The sequence below is a fragment of the Macaca thibetana genome, chromosome 2 (genome assembly GCF_024542745.1).
Source record: "Macaca thibetana thibetana isolate TM-01 chromosome 2, ASM2454274v1, whole genome shotgun sequence".
Lineage (NCBI taxonomy): Eukaryota > Metazoa > Chordata > Mammalia > Primates > Cercopithecidae > Macaca > Macaca thibetana.
In genome coordinates, this window is record NC_065579.1 from 36,838,238 (window position 1) to 36,862,381 (window position 24,144).

At 37.4% G+C, this 24,144-nt stretch overlaps 1 protein-coding gene across 2 annotated transcripts in view; it reads right to left on the reverse strand.

Annotated features, from left to right (window-relative positions):
- RYK (receptor like tyrosine kinase) overlaps positions 1-24,144 on the reverse strand; it is a 91,040-nt gene that overhangs the window by 57,700 nt on the left and 9,196 nt on the right. For both annotated transcript variants that reach the window (XM_050779622.1, XM_050779621.1), the window contains exon 2: positions 4,696-4,817. In XM_050779622.1, coding sequence (XP_050635579.1) covers positions 4,696-4,817 — 122 coding nt within the window. The remainder of the gene's footprint in view (positions 1-4,695; positions 4,818-24,144) is intronic.

Consider the following 24,144-nt stretch of genomic DNA (forward strand, 5'->3'; position numbering starts at 1 on the left):
ACAAGAATCAGGCAACATTGGCTGACTCAGGCAAGGGGACCTAAGTGGCTGGATTGCTCAGGGATGGTACCAGAAGGTGTAGGGGACTTACTTTTCACTGTATACCCTTTATGCTTTTTAAATTTTTACTATGTGCATATATTATCTACTCATAAGATTAATTTTTAAAATAAATAAACGTAATCAACTGTGCTAAAATCACCAGAGATTATTACCTAGAATTGGGAACTGCAATAGTGCCTGAAGCCTGAAACTAGATTAACACAGACATATTTCCTTAGTTTTTTACTAAAAAAAATCGTAAGATGGTTACTTTCCTCTAAATTTTTATACCTGTTACAGGTATAAATCAGTTTAGGTTTATATTCAACCCACTCATTTTTCCAAACGTATAACCTCACTCTATTAAGAGTAAAATATCTGAAACATCCCATTTGTGCAATTACTGTCGAGTGTACCCAGCCTATATGTTTTCACACTTCCAGAAATAGGAAAGTCACCACTCCTAAAGCCACACATTCCAACTCTGGAAAGCCCCAACTGCTCAGAAGTTCCCCATTTGTTGAGCCAGGCCCTGTGGCTTCTACCTGCACATCTTTTCTGCAGTAAGTACCACGTGCTATACCAAGCACAGAGGATACCCTTTAAGGTGCTCAGCATATAGGAGGGAGAAAGAAAAGAAAATCAAACTAGTATAATATTCTTAAAGTATAACTAGGGCTATGAGAGAGGAGAAGGGCACCGTGCAGACAGAAAAGGGCACCTGACACATTGGAGGAGAGGTGACACCAGGTCACAGCTTTATGAGATAAACAGGAGTTACTCAGGTAAAGAATGAAGAAAAGGCATTTGTGGCAAACAGCAGCACTGTGACAGATCAAAGAGCATTCAAGAAATTCCAAGACAGAAAAAAATGACACTAAATGACTGGCTAGATAGGAGGCAGAAAAGAAAGGCCAAGACCAGACCATGAAGGCCTCTGACAAAACCAAGAGCTTTATTCCGGTAGCAACCGAGAAGCCTAGGGTGGCTTTGTGGAGGGTGCAACGAGAGGTCAGTCCAGAGGAAAGGAGACCAGTTAGAAGACCACTTCTGAACCCAGCAAGAAACAATGAAGGCCCAAACTAAGGGTGAGGCATTGGGTCACAAGAGAGGTAGGAAATGAATTTAAGATGTAATTATTAGAGAGAATCAACTAGATTTAGAAAGTATAGGAGAAGGAAACTAGGATCCCTTCTACATTTCTGGCCTGGACATGTAAATAAATGGTCATACCCTCCAAAAAATAAGGAAACTTCTGCCTCACAAAGCATATCATACCACAGTGGCAGCCCAAATGTGCACTAACAATGATATTTATACCTGCCAAAGAAGTAACTTGGAAATTATGCGCTATAAAATAATGTGAATGATATGGGAGTACAATTACAGCTATACCAAGGCTTCTCCTAACCCAAAATGCACCACACAAACACAGGTTTCCCTTCAAACATATATATTCACCTGAGCCCCTCCTACCTGCTCTCTCCCACTCCAATATCCTCCTGTAACAGGCTCCTAAGACTCAGACACCCATTACCAGCAATGTCAGGGCCCTGCGCTCACTCCAAATAACAAACAGTGTATATTAACTGTTTTAAAGGAATCAGTATAAGAAGGTTTTATTTTGTTCAGTCCTGACTGCCACTTCCCACATTGCCTTTGTACTCACAAATCACTACCCATACACTTGCCCAGGAAACCTTCTCATATCAGCATTCTTTTTTCCTAAGTGTGCCCAGAAATATTTACACTCTGCTCAAAGTCAATAGAAGCACCTAGAACAGAATTCTCTAATAAACCTTTCACCATTTCGAAATACATTTATTATTTGTTTTTATATGTATCAACATCAAAGGTAAGAATAATAACAAAGAATTAGCTATCAATTTTTTGGAGAATATAAGAAGCTTCTCTGCCTGAAAGATGTTCATAGAAACACTGGACCTCAGAGTTGCAAGGGAACTTAAAATTCAGTAACAACCACTCCAGAAATACTTGAATTCCTTCTACAACAGCCTTACTGAATGGTTATCCAGCGTAGGTCTGACCTCTTCCAGGGAGAGGAAACACACTGCCCTCACCACAGCACAGGCTGAAATACAAAACTAGTTTCAAAAACAGACGCAAAAAGCAGAGGTTGAAAGGGTGATGAGGAATGAGATTTTGTTAAAAGATAGTTTCAAATTATCTCCCCACAAATTACACACTAATCATAAAGGGAAAAACTCAACGGGAGAAATCTGGTGAGGAGAGTGTTCGGAGTCACCACCACCAGTTACAGGACAAATTGGCACCTTGTGCACTGGGAAGGACAGCACCTTTGTGGTATCACTGCCAAAGAGATATTCCTGAATCTAATCATGAGGAAACCTCAGACAACGCCAACTGAGAGGCATTCTACAAAATAACTGGCCTATATGTTTCAAAAATGTTAAGGTCAAAAAACATAAAGAAAGGCTACGGAACCGTTCCTGACTGATAGGGAACTAAGAGACATCAACTAGTAAAAATTAGGCTATGAAGAACATTGTTGCGATAATTGATAAAATGTGACTACTGTGGATTAGATAATAACATAATAATGTCAAATTTCCTGGTTTTGATCATTGTACTTTGGTCGTATAAAGAACGCCCTTTTTCTTAGAAAATACACACTGACATATGGGGAGCGGGAGGGAGAGGGAGATTGGAAGGCAAACAAGTATACTTAAAATGTTGGTATTAGGAAATGAAGATCAAAAATAAGCACTTATTCACTGGTACATTTGGCAGTACCTTTCAAAGTTTTAAACACGCACACGCATTGGCTAGCCATTTCACCTCTTAGCAGTAATTTACTATTCAGAAATAAGGCCATAAGTGCACAAAAACTTCTGAACAAAGATGTTCTTAACATATTTATATACATACACACACATATATATGTACATATACACACACAGGGATACACATTAACACATTTTTTTCTGTGTTTCTATATTCATCAAAAGCAAAGGTTGAAAAATTTTTAAATAAAAGAAATAGCAAAGGTAGAAACATCAATAAAAGATGAACTACCAATTGTTTGAATCATCCCATTACCTAGATTTTGCCTACAAAATGAAATGAGGGAAACTATGTAACAGTGAAGGGAAGCATTGTTTGAAATAATAAAATGCTATTAAAAATCCATGTGTCCCATCAATGAGGTACTTTACAGAAAGCAATATAGCATACATCCGTACAATATCATATTATAAAACCACTAAAGAGAAGGAGTGAGAGAAAAAGAAAGATGCCTAGATAAGTTATTCTGTAGGGGAAAAAGTACTATACAACATACACATCTAAAAATCCCTTTTTTGTTTAAAAAGGGAAAAAAAGGGGACCTTGAAGAAGTTATACCAAACCATAAACAATTACTTCTGAATACAGAACTACAAAGTCTTAACAGTTCTTTTTCTTTTTTATTTTTTTGAGACAGAGTCTCACTCTGTCGCCCAGGAGGGAGTGCAGTGGTGCAATCTCAGCTCACTGCAACCTCCACCTCCCGGGTAGCAACTCTCCTGCCTCAGTCTCCTGAGTAGCTGGGAATACAGGTGTGCGCCACCACATCTGGCTAATTTTCATATTTTTAGTAGAGACGGGGTTTCACCATGTTGGCCAGGATGGTCTTGATCTCCTGACCTCGTGATCCACCTGTCTCGACCTCCCAAAGTGCTGAGATTATAGGCATGAGCCACCATGCCAGGCCTAGTCTTAGAGTTCTTAAAACATTTTTGTAATATTTGAATTTTCCCAAAAATCATTGTTGTTTTCTAAGTAGAAAAAAAATGAAGATTTAAAAAAATCTATATTAAAGTGGCCAATTTAAATAACTTGCAGCAAATATCATGACAGACGCTACTCTATAATACTTTTTAAAAAACAACTCTACAATAGGTATTCTTATTTATAGTAGCAAGATTATTTTTATTTCCTAAATAAAATCCTATTCAAAAGCCTATATACAAAGTCGATGAAAGAAACTGAAGTTGGTTGGGTATAGGAGGCACCTCCAGGCTCAGCCTCCGACTCTCTGACTTAGGAGAAAACTTACTAAGTTTGAGGGACCCAGGCAGTCAGAGCAAATGTGAAGAATTCAGCAACAAGTAGCCCAGGCGAGAGATTCTTAAGTGATTGGATTTAGCCCTTAGGAGTAAACAAGCCTCGCCACAGGACACATGGGTGGCTGCATCTGCTGTACCTTTCTTAAACCGTTTCTCCATGAGTGGGAGAACTGTATCCATTCTGTCCAACATGTCTAAAAGGCCTGTCTTACCAATCCCCACCCCTACACCCGTATCATTTCACCACAGCAGCACTGTCATCACTGGGTCCAAATTCACCCTTTTCAAGCTAGGTCTGGATCTCTGTTTGAAGAGCCTAAAAGGATGTAAGTGTAGTGTCATATGCTAATCAATTAAATGACAGCCACCTTCGTTTTAAAGGATTCGAGAAATTTTAGAGGAATAGGCCAAGTATTTGAAATATAAATCTGAAAACACTCAGTACTATTATATCGCATCACCGGCCGACCCTTCGGTACAGATGGCAGCCCAGTCCTCAAACACAGCCCTTGCCTCTGTGGCTGGGTGACCCTGTCATGATGTCTGTGGTTAGTCACTCTCTTACCTTGGACTTCGCATGCCAGGTGAAGTGCAGGAAATTTGTCTCACTGGGTACTAACAGATTAAAGGATAGAGCGTAGTGACTAATAAGGTCATTTCTCACATAATAAAGTTCTGCATCAAGACCTAGAAAAAAATAGGAAAAAAATAATTAAACACTTAAAATACCCTCAGAATCATCCCTATCAGTATTTCAAATACAAATAATAGAGTGAAGATAATATTGATAAGCAAATGAACATCACAAATGGCCCTCCCATGGGCTGCCTTATGAAGCAAGAAAGACACACGGTTTTATCATCACCAAGAAAGATGAAGAAATTGAGACTTGAAACAATTAAGCAGTTATCCAGCCGAAAACAGGTGTGCTAGAACTAGAACTCTGGCAGCCACTCTGTCTTCCGAGGGCCAGTGTGATGTTCTTTCTTCTGGACACAGTGCTTCTTAGAGTAACAGCTACAAAGAAATGCTCCTTTTCCCAAAAAATTTATGTAGACTTAGGAAGGGAGATTCAAAATGAAAGGGAGAAAGGCGCCTCAGATAAAATGTAAGCCTGAGCCAAGCCTCAAGCCCCCAGCCAGAGATGACCTCTGCTTCCTCTGACAACACAAGGTCCTTGCTGTTCTGATAGCATTTACCATGGTACACACTTGCACCAGGTGTCTTGCAGGCACATGCTGTCTTGCCTACCAAGACTACAAAGGGAAGAACACTATGTTTTTCACGGTATCTGCAGGACACAGCTCTCTGCACAAAACATAAACACTTGTTAACCAAGAGGTTAGTACTACAGACAAAACAAAAATAAATGAAGAGCCTGGAATGCCAGAGAAGTGACTCCCAAGTTTCACTCACTCCCATACCACCTTCTCAACCAGGGCACATGCAATCTCCCAAATGTATCAGGCTCTCAATTTTGTCACACTCTTTTATCCTACCTGTATTTAATATTTTTCTTTAAAACTCATTTAATTTGTTAAAATAAGAATTTGTAAGGCAAAATTTAAACACTACTTTTCAGTGGCAAATCAACAGTTACTGTTAAAAAAAAAAAAGTTATCCCAAAACAAAAGAAAAACAAAACAAATGTACTAAATTCTAGCTCAATTCTGGTGCCTACCAAGAAGGCAGTGAGCTCGAGCCTAGCTCATTGTTTATAAAAAGGGAGGAGGGAGGTATAATCAAGCATTTGAGAAATGTAAAAAATAAAAATAAAAAAACTCACACAGGATTTCCCCATGATCATCCAAGGAACTGAAAGACTAAAAGCAGGGAGTAACTTTCTCTTGAATTGATTTACTATTATTTGAAGTTCTATCCAGGTGTCCCTCTAGTAATACATGACATATATATTCCACAAGTTAGAGGGGGAAAAGATACTGATGACAACAGCCAAAATGCAAATTTCACATTTACTGAGCCGGCACTATGGGGTCTGAAACCTCACAGTATGCAGAGAGGTCAAGATGGAGATCTCATACCTCCTAAGAATAGAGATCTAGAAACAAATCACTCTGCTACAGGTATTTATCCTGTAAAACTCGTTTTCTCGTTTCTGAACTAGATGTAATAAAATCATTAATGCAGAAATGAAATTTAAGGCATGCTACATAGGGGGAAGTTGCTGCACTTGTAGGGTCCAGCCCTACAGGGCCTGTGCGTTTTTCTCCTTGTGTGTGGAGACCAGAGATCATAGAAATAAAGACACAAGACAAAGAGATAGAAAAAAAGACAGCCGGGCCCAGGGACCACTACCACAAAGATGCGGAGACCGGTAGTGGCCCTGAATGCCTGGCTGTGCTGTTATTTATTGTACACAAGGCAAGGGGGCAGGGTAAGGAGTGTGAGTCATCTCCAGTGATAGGTAAGGTCACGTGAGTCATGTGTCCAACAAACAGGGGGCCCTTCCCTATTTGGTAGCCTAGGTGGAGACAGAGAGGGGCCAGCTTATGTCGTTATTTCTTCTATGCATTTCTCGGAGAGATCAAAGATTTTAATACTTTCACTAATTCTGCTTCTGCTACTGCTACCTAGAAGGCAGAGCCAGGTGTACAGGGTGGAACATGAAAGTGGACCGGGAGCATGACCACTGAAGCATAGCATCGCAGGGAGACATTTAGGTCTCCAGATGACTGCAGGTGGGCCTGAGTGATGTTAGGCCTTCCACAAGAGGTGGTGGAGCAGAGTCTTCTCTAACTCCCCCGGGGAAAAGGGAGACTCCCTTTCCTGGTCTGCTAAGTAACCGGTGCCTTCCCAAGCACTGGCACTACCACAAGACCAAGGTCTGCTAAGTAACGGTGCCTTCCCAGGCACTGGTGTTACCGCTAGACCAAGGAGTCCTCTAGTGGCCCTATCCGGGCATGACAGAGGGCTCACACTTTTATCTTCTAGTCACTTCTCACCATGTCCCCTCAGCTCCTATCTCTGTATGGCCTGGTTTTTCCTAGGTTATAATTGTAGAAGACAGATTATTATAACATTGGAATAAAGAGTAATGCTACAAACTAATGATTAATAATATTCATATGTAATCATATCTATATTCTATTTCTAGTATAACTATTCTTGTTCCATACATTTTCTTTATTATACTGGAACAGCTTGTGCCTTCAGTCTCTTGCCCCAGCACCTGGGTGGCTTGCCACCCACAGCACTAGCTGGGTAGTACTGCTTTTATTTATCCTACAAAAGATATTGAAAGCAGAGAGAGAAATGTAGACCCTTTTGCAAAAGCCTCTCCCTGCTGGCAGGAGTGTTAGCAAATATCCAGGAATGGAGGATTGGTGGTGTTGGAGAAAGGCATTAGAGGAAAAATTGTAAATAATTTAAATTTGCCTTTTTTCTTAAGTCTGGGTCTTACTCTAGTCTAGATAGGTGCTGTTTAGTTAGAAATATATGTCAGATAAATAAATAAGAAGAAAGTTACACGAGGCAGTATTGACATGAGACAAACTAGAACTCAAGTTGAAAGGATTTCAAAATAATTGTATTAATATAAAATGTATTAATGAGTTCATATTAATAAAAACCACAAGAGGATACAGTAGTACAACTGAAAAAAAAGGGCTCCAAATACAGAAAGTAAAAACCAACAGGACAAAAAGGCAAAAAGAAACACAAATCCACAACCACAAATGGAAACTAACATCCTCTCGGAAATCAAAAGATCAGAACAATCAGGCATAGTGTTACACCTGTAATCCCAGCTCTTTGGGAGGCTGAAGCAAGAGGATCAGTTGAGGCTGGAAGTTCGAGACCAGTCTGGGCAACACAGCAACAACCCATCTCTATAAAAAACTTTTTAAAAAATAGCTGGGAGTGGTGGTGCACACCTGTAGTACTAACTACTCAGGAGGCGTGAGGATGGCTTGAGCTCAGGAATTTGAGGTTACCGTGAGCTATGATCACACCACTGCACTCGTGTCTGTGTAACACAAGACCCTCTCTCTTTAAAAAATAAGATCAAAACAGATACAAATTGAGTGTGGACATAGATGATCTGAACATATAATTATGGGACATGAAAAAGTGAGGGGGGATTAATCATAAATTAGACCACATATATTTAAAATTTTTTTAAATATAAAAACAGATTCAAACCAAAATCATAGAGGCTACCTTCCCTGATCAAACACCATATGATAAAGATATTAACTATAAGGATGAAACCAAAAGAGTATTATTTGAAAAGATTAATACACTTCACAAGACTGATCAAGGAAAAAAGAGAAAAAACACCAAACACAAATTACCAATACTGGTAATGAAAATGAAATATTACTACAAATCCTATAGATGCTAAAAAGATAAAAAGATTAGTATAAACAACTTTGACAATAAAATAAACAAATTAGATGAAACAAGAACCCTTTAAAAACAAAATTCACCAAACTAAAAGAAATAAAAATTTCAAACAATTAAAAACCTATCCCAAAAGAAAGCTCCAGGTCCAGATGGCTTCATTAGTGAATTCTATCAAACATTTAAGGAAGACACCACACCAATCTTACATAAACTCTGTCAGAAAATAGTTGAAGAGAATACCTCCTAAGTCATCTGATGAGGCCAGCAGCATCATCTTGATACAAACTTACTAAAACATTATGAGAAAAGAAAATTACAGAACAACATCCCTTATGAACATAGATTAAAACATTCTCCACAAAACATTAGCAAATTCAATACAAGAATACATAAAAGGATTAACACATCATGACCAAGTATATATGAAAGGTTAACCTTCTAAAAATCAGTATAATTTACCACATTAACAAAATAAAAACCCATATCATCTCAATAGATAGAGAAAAAACATTTGACAACATTCAAAGCCTGTTAATGATAAAAACTGTCAACAAACTAGGAACAGACAGAAACTTTCTCAGTTTGGTAAAGAACATTAAAAAAAACCCTAGAGCTAATATCATACTCAATGGTGAATTATTAAATCCTTATACCTAAGATCAGAAACAAGGCAAAGATGTCCACGTCCACAACTTCTATTCAATCTTGTACTGGAGGTCCTAGCCAATGTATTCAGACATAAAAGGCACAAGGATGAAGCAAAACTGTCATTGTTCACAGATGACATAATGGTATGTATAGAAAGCACTATGAAATCTACTAAAATACTATTAAAACCAACTAGTGAATTTAGCAAGGTCTCCGAATACAAAGCCAATACTTTAAAATCAATTGTATTTCTATATTAGCAACAACTAGAAAATAAAACTTAAAAAGTCAATACTGTAACATTAAAAAATACCAGGGACCTAGGAATAACTCTAAGGCTATGTAAGATCGCTACACTGAAAACTGTAAAACATGGCTAAGAAAAATTAGAGAAGACCTTAAAAAGTGGAAAGCCATACTGTACAATTCTCCTTAGATAAGCCTCAATACTGTTAAGATGTCAAGTCTCTCATATTGATCTGCAGATTCAAAGTAATCTTAATCAAAATCTCAAGAGATTTTTTGAAAAATTAATCACAAAATTTACATGCCAACAACAATCTTGAAAATGAAAATGCCTTGGAAGAGGAACCAAAGCAATTTAATTTTAGTATTTTCAACAAGAGATATAAAGCAACTAGATGCATAAATATACGAAAAAAAAAACACCTTAAAATGAAAATTAAAACCACAATGAGATACCACCTCATTCCAGTTAGGATGGCTATTACACTGCTGGTAGGATTATAAACTAGTACACCATTACGAAAAAGACTTTGGAGGCCCTTTTTTTTTAAGACGAGTCTCGCTCTGTCGCCCAGGCTGGAGTGCAGTGGTGCGATCTCAGCTCACTGCAAGCTCCGCCTCCCGGGTTCACGCCATTCTCCCACCTCAGCCTCCCGAGTAGCTGGGACTACAGGTGCCCGCCACCATGCCCAGCTAATTTTGTTTTTGTATTTTTAGTAGAGACAGGGTTTCACCGTGTTAGCCGGGATGGTCTCGATCTCCTGACCTCGTGATCCACCCGCCTCAGCCTCCCAAAGTGCTGGGATTACAGGCGTGAGCCACTGTGCCTGGCCTGACTTTGGAGGTTCTTTAAAAAATTAAAAGTAAGGCCAGGTATGATGGTTCATGCCAGTAATCCCAGTGTGTGGCAGGCCGGGAACAGAGGATCACTTAGGCCATTCAAAAGTATGAGACCAGTCTGGGCAACATTAGCAAAACACTGTCTCTACAAAAAATGTTTACAATTAGCCAAGCATGGTGATGTATGCCTGTAGTCCTCACTACTTGGGTGGCTGAGATCTGAGGCTGGCTTGAGCCCAGGAGTTCAAGGCGGCAATGAGCTATGATTATGTCACTGTACTCCAGCCTGGAAGACAGAACAAGACTGTGTAGGGGGTAAACAACAACAACAACAACAACAACTACCATATGATCCAGCAATCGCACTACTGTGTATATATCAAAAGAAAATGAAATTAGTATGTTGAAGAGGTATCTGCATTCCCATGTTTATTGTAGCACTATTTACAATAGCCATGATATGAGATCAACCTAACTGTCCAACAAAGAATGAATGGATAAAGAAAATATGGTAAATGTACACAACGTAATATTATTTGCCTTTTAAAAAAAATGGACATTGTCATTTGCTACAACATGAATGAACCTGGAAGACATCATGTTAACTGAAATAAGCCAGACATAGAAAGACAAATACTGCATGATATCACTCATATGTGGAATCTTTTTTTTAAAAAAAAAAAAGTTAGTATCATAGGAATAGAGCAGAGTAATTATTACCAGAGACTGAGGAGGGGAGGGGAAAGTGGAGGATGGGGAAAGGTTGGTCAGTGGGTACGAACTTACAGTTAGATAAGAGGAATAAATTCTGATGTTCTAACACACAATAGAGTGACTAGTTAACAGCAAAACACAGTATATCACAAAATAGCTAGAAGAGAGGCTTTTCAAGTTTATTATCACAAAGAAATGATAAATGTATGGTGTGATGAATACACTAACTACCCTGATTGGATCATTATACAGCAGAGATATGTATCAAAACACCAAACTGTACCCTATAAATATGTACAATTATAATGTGTAAATAAAAATTGAAAAAATAAATGTTTAAAAAACTCTTCCTAGGGTTACTAAAAAAAAAAAAAAAAAAAAAAAAACCTTAACCCCTATCTTACATATCATACAAAACCCAATCTGAGATATAAACCTAAATGTAAAAGCCAGAACTATAAAGCTTCTAGAAGAAAACGTAGGATAGAAGGGGCCATGTCTGCCAGAGCGGAACGCTCCCTCTCTGGGGTCCTGTCGCTCTTGCTCTCTGGCTCCCTCGCCCTCTCTCTTTTTCTTCTTCTCTCTCTGCCTTGGACTCTCTCTATTGCTTGCTCTTTCTCTCTCTCTCTCTTTCTCTCTCTCTCTCTTTCCCCCATCCCTTTCCGTCTTTCCTTCCATCTCTCCCTTGCTCTCCCTCAGGCTGAGAAAAAAAAAAATGTAGGATAGAAAAATCTTCACAACCTGGGGTAAGCAAAGATTTCCTGGACAGGTGACACAGAACATAAAGCAACCAGAAAAAACTGAAAATTATCAAAATTTAAAAACATCAAAATTTAAAAATTATCAAAATTAAAAACTGAAATTCATCAAAATTAACAACTTCTGTCCCTCAAAAAACATTAAGAAAATGAAATTAAAGTCACAAACTAGGAGAAAATATTCACAACACATATATGTAAGAAAGAACTTGTCTGGGGGAAGGGAGAGATGTTGGTTAAATTTTTTTAATGATTTGTTTCTAGAATATATAAAGAACCAAAACTTTTTTAACCAAATTAGATAAAATGGACAAAAGATGTGAGCAGACGTTTCATAATTATATACATACCCAATAAGCATATGAAGAGGTGCTAAACATCTTTAGTCATCAGAGAACTACAAACGAACGCCACAATGAGAGCCACTAGCACCAAAGAAAATAACACTGAACATTGTCAAGGAGGTGGGGTAACTATTATACAATCTTACACATTGCTAAAGTGTAAAAAACTTTCAACTACTTTGGAAAACACAGTTTCTTATAAAGTTAAACATACACCTATTCTATGATCCAAGAATTCCGTTTCTGAGTAATTATCCAAAAGAAAAGAAAACATATGTCCACAAAAAAAAGACTTATGCACAAATATTCATATCCCTCCCCACAACGTTTTTATTTCTGAGATGGAGTCTCATTCTGTTGCCCAGGCAGGATCTCAGCTCACTTCAATATGTACCTCCCAGGTTCAAGCAATTCTCCTGCTTCAGCCTCCAGAGTAGCTGGGATTACAGGCACCTGCCACCACGTCCGGCTAATTTTTGTATTTTTAGTAGAAACATGGTTTCACTACGTTGGCCAGGCTGGTCTCCTGACCTCAAGTGATCCATCTGCCTCGGCCTCCCAAAGTGCTGGGATTACAGGTGTGAGCCACCATGCCTGGCCATGTTCACAGCCCTTTTAGCCACAAGAGCCAAAACTGGAAACAACACAAACATCCATCAACAGATGAACAGATAACCAACTGTGGCATATATATAAATGGAATGCTAATCAGCAATGAAAATAGACTTGGTAACAATAGTGATGAATTTCATAGACTGTATGAGTGAAAGAAACTACACAAGAAAGTATATACTAGTATTTCCACTTATGTAAAGTTATAGAATAGGCCAAAGTAATTTATGGTGACAAAAATCAGATCAATGGTTACCCTGGAAAGGGGAGTGGAAGGGAAACTGTTGAACTGATTGCAAAGAGGCATCATGGAATTTCTGTGGTGATGGAAATGTCCTATATCTTGGTTGGAGTGATAGTTACTAGGTGTATGCATTTTTCAAAACTCAACCAGCAGGACATTTAAAATCTGTGTATTTCATTATACGTACTTTACCTAAATTTTTTAAAAGATGGAAAAAAGATAGAAAAAGATGGAAAACTCAACGGTTTTTACCCCTCTGCTTATCTCAAGAAGCTTGCAAAATCATAGCATAGTACTTGTACTAACATCAAAAATTTTAGAAAAAATTAATCTTAAGTGATCACCAACTTCCATATTTAAACTTCAAAACACCTTTCCCAGGAAAATAAAGAACTCTGTTCTAATAAATAACAATTTGTTGTTATTACTGGTAATAATAACAAAAAATAATGAGTAAGTTTTCCAGACACAGTTCAAAGTATCAAGAGCATCTAGGAGTTCTGTAAATTCAACTCCACGTTAAGCTAGATAAAAAGGACCTGTAAGCAGCCAGACAAGAAAAAAAAAAACAATGCAGGCACATCCTTAAGTCATACATGCAGTCATTTGATAATTCGTGGTTTTGTTCTACTAGAAATTTTATCTTATCTGTCAAGTAGACTGGTGGATATAACCAATTTCTTCCCAGCCTCCTGGGAACATCTGTTCTCCCCAATTTGCTCAAGGTCTCTCTGGTTCTACCAGCCCAAACAGCAACTACCAACTTCAACAGAAACTATGCCTCCTAAGTAGAGAATATTCTTTTTCAACATATCAGAGCAACTTCACATTACAACTGAAGACAGGGCAAAGACTGCAGTCAGCCAACTTTCTCAGGCTTCTAAAACCTAGTTGGACTTCAACTTGTGCTGGTAGGCTTAGCACCCTGGCTGTCCACTCCTTATCCCCTTTCAATGATCTGCTTCTAGACTGTCACCCATTAACACCACTCTGACTTCCACCAACCTCCTTATCCTTCTGAAGTACAACTTCCCCCTGGCCCTGTGGAGCCCAAAGGGCCCATTCTCCTACCCTCAGTGGACACTGCCCTGGATCGCCATGGCCACTCAGATGACTGAAGTCATGCTTGAGCATCCTTACCAAAAGTTCTATTTCTTTACAATCATGCCATCAAACTATGCCACCCTCTATCCTTCTCAGTATCTCAGCTACCTCATTCACTGAGGATTCTGGGACCAGTTTATACAAGTTCTATACATTCCTCTTCTATGTCTCATTGGGGCAGGCTCCCAATGTCCCTGAGACTAACCCACTTCCAATCTGCCCTTCAATGACTCTTTTATTCCTTTTATTCCTCAACTCCAACAACCTCCATCCATACCAAAGAAACTCATTTCTATGGACAGCAGCAATATGCGAATTACTCTGCCTCTAAAATCTTGAACTATAGTATCTCAACAGCTAGTGTTATTCAGCTCTTTCCTTTACTATTACAACAGCTGCTCCCAGGGTCATTCTGTCTCCAGTATCTATAATCCTCTTGTTTCTCCCATTCTATTGTACCAATCATTTCCTCAGTTTCTTCTTACAGGCCTCAACCTCAATTACTTGAATTACTTTCTTAGCAGTGCAGGTTTCCACTTTCTCCCACCACAGCCTACGTCTGACACACACAATCCGCTCAGAAAAAGACACCCAACCTTGAACTCACTCTTCTACTTCCTGTCCTTTCTGGTGCTATAATTGAATGCTGCATAATCCTAGATTAAGCCATTGCCACAAATGACTCACTACAAGATGATGTTTGTACCCTCAGCAAATAAATATTTATAAGCTGCTGACAATTTAAAGCCCTGTGATCCAAATCTCTATGAACACCTGATGACCACCAAAATAAATTGCAAATTTAAAATTCACTACCATAGACTGAGGTGTTGAAATGGCAGTACAATCAATCATTAAACACAGTTGCTGTTTTCTGACTATAGGTTTTGAAAACATGTTTTGAAACAGATATTCCATTCTTTATTAGCTAAGGTAGTTATTTCCAGTTTGAAAAGGTTTGAACGAAACCAATAAAATTCTATTCAAATTTTCACGCATCAAATTAGCAAATACAGTCTGTTATGTTGTGAGACATGTTTCTGTAACACGAGCTTTCAAGTGGTTTGTAAATAAGATCATTCCAGTGTAACAAGGAAGTGGGTTCACATATTAATTTTCCTAGGCAAGGGGATCTGGAATAGCAGGAATAGAATTATATAACTTTCAGTGAGAAAGAAAAAGATCCTCATTCAGCTCAGCTGCTGCCAAGCAGAAGCCCTCTCAGCTCTATTTCAAGAACATTTAAAATGAGCACCTGTACCCAGGAATCCCAAAGGAGCATTCCCATCTTTTGCACAGCAAGCTGCACTTCCTCTGGTGCCCACCTTTATGGCAACCACATTGGCTTAGAAAATGACTTTCATGTGTACTGTCTCAAGACCACACCTTGTATGTTAGTATCTTTCACTCTCTTCTGAGGCAACACAAGCCATGCTAAATGGTTTAACTGGGCTGCCCAAGTCATCTCATAAGGTACCAATTATGCTTTTGTTAGTGCTCTGCTTTGAAAATTGCAGAGGTCTTGAGTGGTTTGCCCTTAACCTTATTTTTCTCATAAATCTTGTTATTTTTAGTGACTAGGTAAACTTGAAGGGTTTTTTATGGAATGCATTTGATGTTATAACAGAAATGTTTATCTTATTTAAAAATAATACTGAGTGTTATACAGGTTATGACAAGTAATTTGTGATTCTATATAAAGTTTTATAAACATTTATACTCTTTGACCCAGTAATTCCATTACTAAAATTCATCTTAGGGAAATGAAAGACAGACACAAATTTTTATGTACAAATATATTAATAGAAACAATTAAAACTGAAGAAAAGAAATAATATAAACTACCAGCAACAGAGCAATGATTAATAAACTATAATACATCCACAAGAGAGAACAACAGTTTTCAACAGTTTTTCTTTGGAGGAGAGAGGTGATACCCCAAGTCATAATATCCTTTCAACTAAATTGCTCCCTGTCCATCTATCTAACATACTGGGCTTCTTCTTTGAAAACAGGTTTTAACGACGAAATAAGTAACTAAAAAACACTGAAAAAAGACTATGAAGCCATGAATAAAGCTGTTATAAATAATGTAGTAAAATGAGTTTTGCTTAGAATATAACAGTAAATGAAAATTACAACACACAAACTGTATACAGCAAATTTTCAACAATATCTGGCACCTAGAATAGTTCATGTATGTAACAGGTCTTCAATAAACATCCAGTGAATCAAAGTTAAACATATATTCATATGCATGTTGTGTTCCACTTTAAAAAAAAAAGGAAAATAACAAAATATGTTAACAGTGGTTGAATATAAATGGTGGATTATGGATTATTTTTATTATACGCTTTTATTCTTTTTCTTCTCTTAAATTTTCTATGAAAGTTAAACTGGAAAAACAATAAAAGTGTTTAAAGAAATATGCATACAGCTGCAACAACTCATCGATACAAAAATACAATCAACTACTGTCTAAAATAATCCATGAAGGTTGATAAGAGATAGAGAAAAGGCCCTCAAAAATAAAATTCAATTAAAAAAATCACATTTGTAAAGACATTATCTTTGGTATATTAATGTTAACACCATTAATGATAAATTATTAATGATTACAACACCTTCCTCCAACTTTCCCTTAAAATACCCAGTTAAATCAAATAGCAAAATTTGGCAAAGTAAGATAAACTGAAGAGAGAGACCAAAAGAGAAGACCAAAACTTGGGAAAAGTTTCCACATGCAACATTTGACAATGGGACTGAAATAAAATTATTGAGTTACCCATGCTATCTGAACGAGAATAACAGAAAACCCTGAGGACGATAGGGAATGGAACACAGCTTTAATTTTTAGAAGAGGAAGCAGGCAAGGAATTCTATTTCCAGACAAACTCTCATCATATGCAAAAACAGTACTCAGAACGCCTCAGGAAACACCTCAATTATGTATTCTCCCCAAAAAGTTTCTCTAAAACATACTGAGAGATTAGTAAAACTTTTGTTTTTAATAGGGGATAGAGAATTGTTTTACACTGAGAAGAGGTATGCTTTAGGATGTGTAATAACCATGAATCATCACTGTTCTGTATCAAACTATAAAGAATTTTAAAAACCAAAATAGTAGAAATATGAGGAGAACCAAATATAAGTATGACCATGGTACAAACCTATCAGTCTATGAATGATATTAGCATATAAAAGATATCATTTATAGGTATAGCCATAATTAATACATACATCAAGATGGTACTCTATAGGAAATGTGAATTACTTCAAATCATCTGTAAGATATTTATAAAATGTGATCAGCTATAAGGAAAAGCATAATCAATTTCTTAAAGGAGAAAATGTATAGCCCATAATATGACCACCAGGCAATGGGAAGAAGGCAGGGAGTGAGGCAAAACTGAACATACACATTTTTAAGTACCATCTATTTCAAAGAGTTACCTATATTCTTAATCTTCACAAATGGTTTCAACTACATAAAGAAAAAACAAGAACATAAAAAAAAAATTGAAAATACATTTATCAAAAATTGTCAATGCATGGTTAAATAATACATGGTATTTTTCTTCTTTACAAATATTTTCCAAATAGTCTATAATGAATATATTTTCCAGTCTATATATTTTCTTGTATATTTTACAAATAGTCTATAAATGAGTATATTTTACCCTAATAATCAGGAAATAAAATTAATGAAATAAAAGAATTTTAAACAAATTTATTTTTAGAAAAAGATGAAATCTATAGAGAATATCATGCTTTATCTCTCAATTTTAACTCCTTTTTCTTTCCTTCCCCATCATATGCTTGAAAAAAATTTCAAGGAAAAGTAAAAGACACATAAAGATAGGGGCTAGATAACCTACTTGTTTCTAAATGCTATTAATTATTAGTGTTTCAAAGATGACAATAGCAATCAAATGCAGCCTGAAAGCAGGGATGGTGGACAGTAGGGGTTATTACTGTCAGGGAGTGTTAAGCGTCACAGAGGTTAAGTGAGTAGTGAGAACTGATTAGAGAGGTAGTGAGGGAAACAATTTATTCAGTAATGCTTTAATGAACCAGTTCTGAGACAAGCTAGGAGCAGGGTAACTCTTTATGAGACTAGGAAACAGAGCCTGGTTCCAGTAGAAGGGAGTGACTGAGAAGGAAGGTTGGGTGCTATAGTTAGGAAATTCCAAGGGCTGAGTCTAAGGTAGTCATTCCAATGAGTGCCTTATTTGGGGGGGAAAAAAAAAAAAAGAAAACTGGGAACTGGGACACCAGCATGGTCAAAGGAAAAAAAAAAAAAATCAGGGTAGGTTCTAATATCCCTTTGGGATAAAGGGAGGGAATAAATGAAAATTAGAGTCAGGGAAATAAAGTCACTGAGTATCATTTTGTAGAGGTCTGGTGACTCCAACAATCCTAATGAGTCAAAGGTTATGTAAGTAAAGATCATAGAAATCAAAAGAGAAGAGAATGCTAAGACGCTGTCCTGGGGCAAAACAATCCAAGTAGGAAAGGAGAGGTATAATGCATAATAAGAGCTGGTCCCTCAATGAACAATCCAAAAAGGAAATTAGAAAACAATTCCATTTACAATAGCATCCAGAAGAATAAAATACTTAGGAATAACTGTACACTGAAAACTACAAAACACTGCTGAAAGAATTAAAGACCTAAATAAATGGAAACACACCCTATGTTCATGGACTGGAAGACTCAGCATTGTTAACGTAACAATACTACCCAAAGTGAGCTACAGATTCAGCAAAATCCCTACCAAAATTCTGACTCCCATTTTTGCACAAGAGGAAAAGCAGATCCTTAAATTAATATGAAATTGTGAGCAGCCCAAAATAGCCAAAACAATTTTTAAAAAGAACATAGCTGGAGGACTCACACTTCCTGGTTTCAAAGCTCACCACGAAGCTACTTTAATCAAAACAGTATAGTACTGGCATGACACACATGTAGACCAACAGAAGAGAACTGAGAGTCCAGAAATAAAGTTACATATTTTGGGCTGACTGATTTTTGACAAGGATGCCGAGAGAAAAGGGGGCTCTGCTGGAAAGCAGACAAGAACAAGAATGGACAGCCACGGACTAAAGAGGTAGCATTTTGTCATTAGAATGCATAGAATTTTTAACTTCTGATTTAGGATGACAATACTTCAGCTGTTCAGTTACATTAACCAGACTTCAATTTCCCACTGCCAATTCCAGCAAAGTAAAAATGTTGCTCTCTTGTTAGAAAGCATGGCATTTTTTCATAATTTTTTTTTAAAACAACCCAAATTCAAAGCTAAAAAACCAAAGTTATTCTTGCAAAACTCTTAAGGCTCATCAAAAAAAAATTCATTTTTCCCTAGACGATTTTAAGTTCAAAGTTATTTCAAGGCCTGTGATTCACACGAACTGGCCTAACTCAGGTTCTAATAATTCAACAGTTCAAAAATTTTTTCCAAATGATTTTAAAAGCTGACTATTGGTTTCTCAAAGCTGCACACATGGTTCATTCGTGCTAAATCAGCAAACCATCTCTCTTTATTTTAAAAGCCACCTTTATAGCACTTAACAAAACATATTTCAGGGAGTTGTTTCAAATGTCCATCTTCCTATTACCTTGCAAGGCTGAGGTCTTAGTTTACTTGTAACTACTTAAATATTAGATGCACGAATGGCTGGCTGTCGATAAAGGTCAACTACATCAAAGATGGGTTTTAAAGAAAATGGTACTTTAAAGAAAATGTCAAGAACCATTAGTTAAGGCAAAACAAAAAGTGATGTTGTAGAAAGAGAACTATAAAGCAGAGTTCATGGTTCTTACTTCTCCTCCCCTGGCTTCACTACTAGGTAGCTGAATGACCTTTGGCAACCAATTACTTAACCGCCCTCTCTAGGCAACAATTTTCTCAACTACAAAACAAAAAAGTTAAACCAGATGAAGTTAATGTCCCTCCTCAGCCGCAAAATTCTATTACTCTATGATATCATCCATGGTTTCCTAGTGTCAGCCAAAACACTATTATTTTATTATATCATCCACAGTTTCCATATGCCAGTTAAACCTTAAGTAAAAATTCATTTAGTCAAGATAATCTTCTAGATTCTGAGGACAGTGGTAATATAAGCCACTAATCAGAGAAGAAAACCAAAATCACTTAACATGTATTAAACCACTGAACACACGTTAATGAATGCTAAAAGGAAACACGTTAATGAATGCTAAAAGGAAAATAAACAAGGAGCTCTTATTTCAGATGCTCTTAGGTTATGGAAAGTAACAAGCTGAAATCGATAAAATAACAGTTTGTTCATCAGAATCTAATAAATCTAGCTGTGGTCATATTATACCTAGAAAATTAGCTGAGACCTAATGTTTAACTACAAGGAATTAAAATACTAGACTGTAGATAGAACAGGGGCATCCTTTCCTCATAATCAAATAAGCATGTAAATTTTCAATCCCATAGCTGTTCAAGCAATAATCTGTGGATTAAATGTGATTTTTCACGTAATTCTCTGCCACACTCTTCAGCATTTTCCACATATATTTGTCCTGCAACCCTAAGTGTCTTGATAGAACTGTCTTGAGAGTGTATGTTCACACAGAAGAAGGATTAAAAAGGGCTTTCCAGAGAAAGAATACATGCATGATCAACAATAGCAGACAACATAAATATACCCCTTCTTCCCCTCCTTCCTTCAGACTGCCTTCTTTCTGCCCAAGGAAAAGCAGGTAGGCCCACCCTTTTGGTCCTGATAGGTGGTTTAGAAATCAGCTTCAAGAAGACATGGAAGGGAATCTCCTGTTCCTCCCAAGGAAAAGCCAGGAATCTGCAAGCACTAAGAATCTTTCCTAACTGTGCCACTTGAGGAAGTAAACATGATATGTTGTCAAAATCAACACAGAACAGGCACAAATGTTAGAATACAAACAAGGACACTGAAACAACTATTATACCTGTACTCCACATGGTCAAAAAGTTAAGTAGAATCATGGAAAATATAAAAAGACCCAAGTCAAACTTCTAGGGCTGAAAACTATACTGTAAATAAGACAGAAAATAGACTGGATAGGATAGTAGATTAGGCATTTTGGGGAAAAAAATTAGAAATTGTATTTCCTAGCTTTTCATTACTGATAAAGGCTTCTGCCAGAATCTCTCTTGAATATTTCACATCCTCCAGTTGTAGTGTGGGCCAACAGTCTATTGAGAGACTGCTCTGCGCCAACCCAAGAGGTAGCCTTGGTACAGGAGGGGGAGACAAAATATGATGGGTGCAGTGATACAGGTCTGCTTATGCAGGGTATGGAGCTATGGAAGTTGACATGGGAGCACCAGAGACAGCAAGGGAATGGGAGAGGCAAATTAGGCAACTCGAAAGAAAGTAAGTTATCAAGAACAGGCATAGTGGCTCACACCTGTAAACCCAGCACTTTGGGAGGCCAAGGTGGGAGGATCCCTTGAGCTCAGAAGTTTCAGACTATCCTGGGCAGCATAGGAAGACATCATTTATACCAAAAATATTTGTTTAATTAGTGGGGTATGGTAGCTCACACCTAGTAGTCCTAACTATTTAGAGGCTGAGACAGGAGGACCACTTCAGTCTGGGAGATCAAAACTGCAGTGAGCCGTAACTGCATCACTGCACTCGAGCCTGGGCAACAAAGTGAGACTCTGTCTCAAAAAGGAAAAAAAAAAAAAGCAGCTATAAAAAATTAACATATGTAAACTTCCATTAGTAAGTATAGCTTCAGTCTAATTTCCTTTTGGATAATAACTTAGCAGGCAATGGGAAATGATCAACAGAATAATGACTCCAGTAAGGCACAGGATAGTGAATTTTTTTTAAGTATGATTCATTCGTTTACTCATTTGTTCCACTTTTAATGAAAACCTACTACATGTCAGGTACTGTTTCATGTGCTAAAAATATAAAGTGGAACAACCTAAACAGTCTCTATTCAAACAGAACTAACTTTCACTAAAGGAGATGGAAACAACCAAAAAAGTATCGGATGCTTAAAACAGTGTGATAGCACAGAGAGGCACTAGGGATCAACCCTAGGAAGACAAGCCTCTCTGGGGAATTGACATTTTAAGTTGAGATCTAGAAAGTACCAGCCATGTAAAGATCTGGGAAAAGAACCCTAGGCAGAGGTGCCATCTAATGTAGACTCTAGGGTGAGAAGGAGTCTGGCACCAAGGGAACTAAGTGAGTTGTGCAGGGAGGGTCAGGGATAAAAGTGGATCCTGGTGGTAGGCAAGAGTCTCTACATATACATTTACATATTTATAAATCAGGAAAAGCTCAACAGCTTAGATATTTGATATTTATAAATTCGTAATTTCTTAATAATGTGCAATAATGCTTAGATTTTTTAAGTTTCTTTCATATATACATATCGGAATATTTTTTATGAAATTATGTCTGGATTTGCTTCAAAATAATCTAAGAAGAGGATAGGGAGAGTAAGGGCAAATGAGTGGAGTAGGGGGTCAGGTGGTAGAGATGAAACAGAATTGGCTATGAGTGGAGAATTGCTGAAGCTGGATGACGGGTATATAGAAGTTCATTATATTATTATGCCTTATTTTGAATTTTTGAAATTTTCCATAATAAATACATTTTTAAAGCACCTTATTTAAAATAAAAGGGAGGGAGTATTTATAAATCACAGGGGATTTTTTAAAAGTGCAAACTACTCTCTATGATACTGTGGAGGATATAGGACACTATGCATTTGTCAACACCTACATAACTTTACAACAAAGTAAATCTTAATATATGCAAATTTAAAAAAAATTCATGTAGGAGGTCAGATCTTAGGATGTAAAACAGAATATGATATATACCAGTTTTTGTGACACTCAGGTACACCCATTAAGCTTTTCATCAGGAGTCCATCAAAGGCCCCAAAAGTCTAAGAGGTCCTAGCACAGTATACAAAATTTGGTATATGTGGACATTCACGCCTTTTTCTAGGGAAAGGGCCTGAGGCTTTCACAAAAAAAGGTTGAGAACCACTGACATTTCTCCTTGCCTGCAGCTTCTTGGCTGAAAAGTAACCTTGCTATTGCTCTTAATCTAATGACAATATCTCATTCATTTTATGGTTTCCTCAGAAGGGCATTACTACACAGCTATTGCCATAAGCAAATAATAAATACCACCAGTGAATTTTACAATTCTGAAAGTTGTGACAAGCACACACATACGCGTACAAAAAAGGTGGAGGCCTGGTATGGTGGCTCACGCCTGTAATCTCAGCACTCTGGGAAGCCGAGACGGGGTTGGAAGGGAGGGAATCACTTGAAGTCAGGAGTTCGAGACCAGCCTGGCCAACATGGTGAAACGCCATCTCTACCAAAAAAAAAAAAAAAAAAAAAGGTACAAAAATTAGCCAGGCGTGGTGGTGCACACCTGTAGTCCGAAGCTACTCAGGAGCCTCAGGCACGACAATCGCTTGAACCTGGGAGGCAGAGACTGCAGTGAGCTAAGGTCGCATCACTATACTACAGCCTAAGAGACAGAGCAAGACTCCCTCTCAAAAAAGAAAGGAAGAAAGCTGACAAACTGTGTATTTAAGTTCCCTTTACAGTATCATCTTTTTATACTATCATATTTCATTTAATCTAAAGTACATCATTATTTCTTGCACCACTAAGAAAGAAAAAAGCTATCAACTGCCTGATGACTCACCACCGATTATAACATGGTTCTGATTTCAGAGATGTTCAAATGTGGAAAAACTGTACATCCTGTAATCAATTAAACATGGCATTTAAAACGTTAATTTACCTGAGCCCCATCTCAGTCAATTCAACAAATTGCTCAGGGTAGGTCAAAGAATCTGTATTTTTTTTGGTAAAGCTTCTCAGATGATTTTGGTTAAAGACTAAGTAAACTGTTAATCTTCAAAGGCAGCACAGTACAGAAAGCATGCACTTCGCAGTCACATAGCCCCACACATCTCTGTGACCTACAGTAAATTCTGTAATTGCCCACAACCTCAGCGTCTCAGCCTTATCTGCTTAAACAAACAAACAAAAAACAGTCAATGCCACCGACTTCCTATGGTTGATAAAAGAGAACACATGTAAAGTACCTGGCATACAGCAAGATACGCTCTTC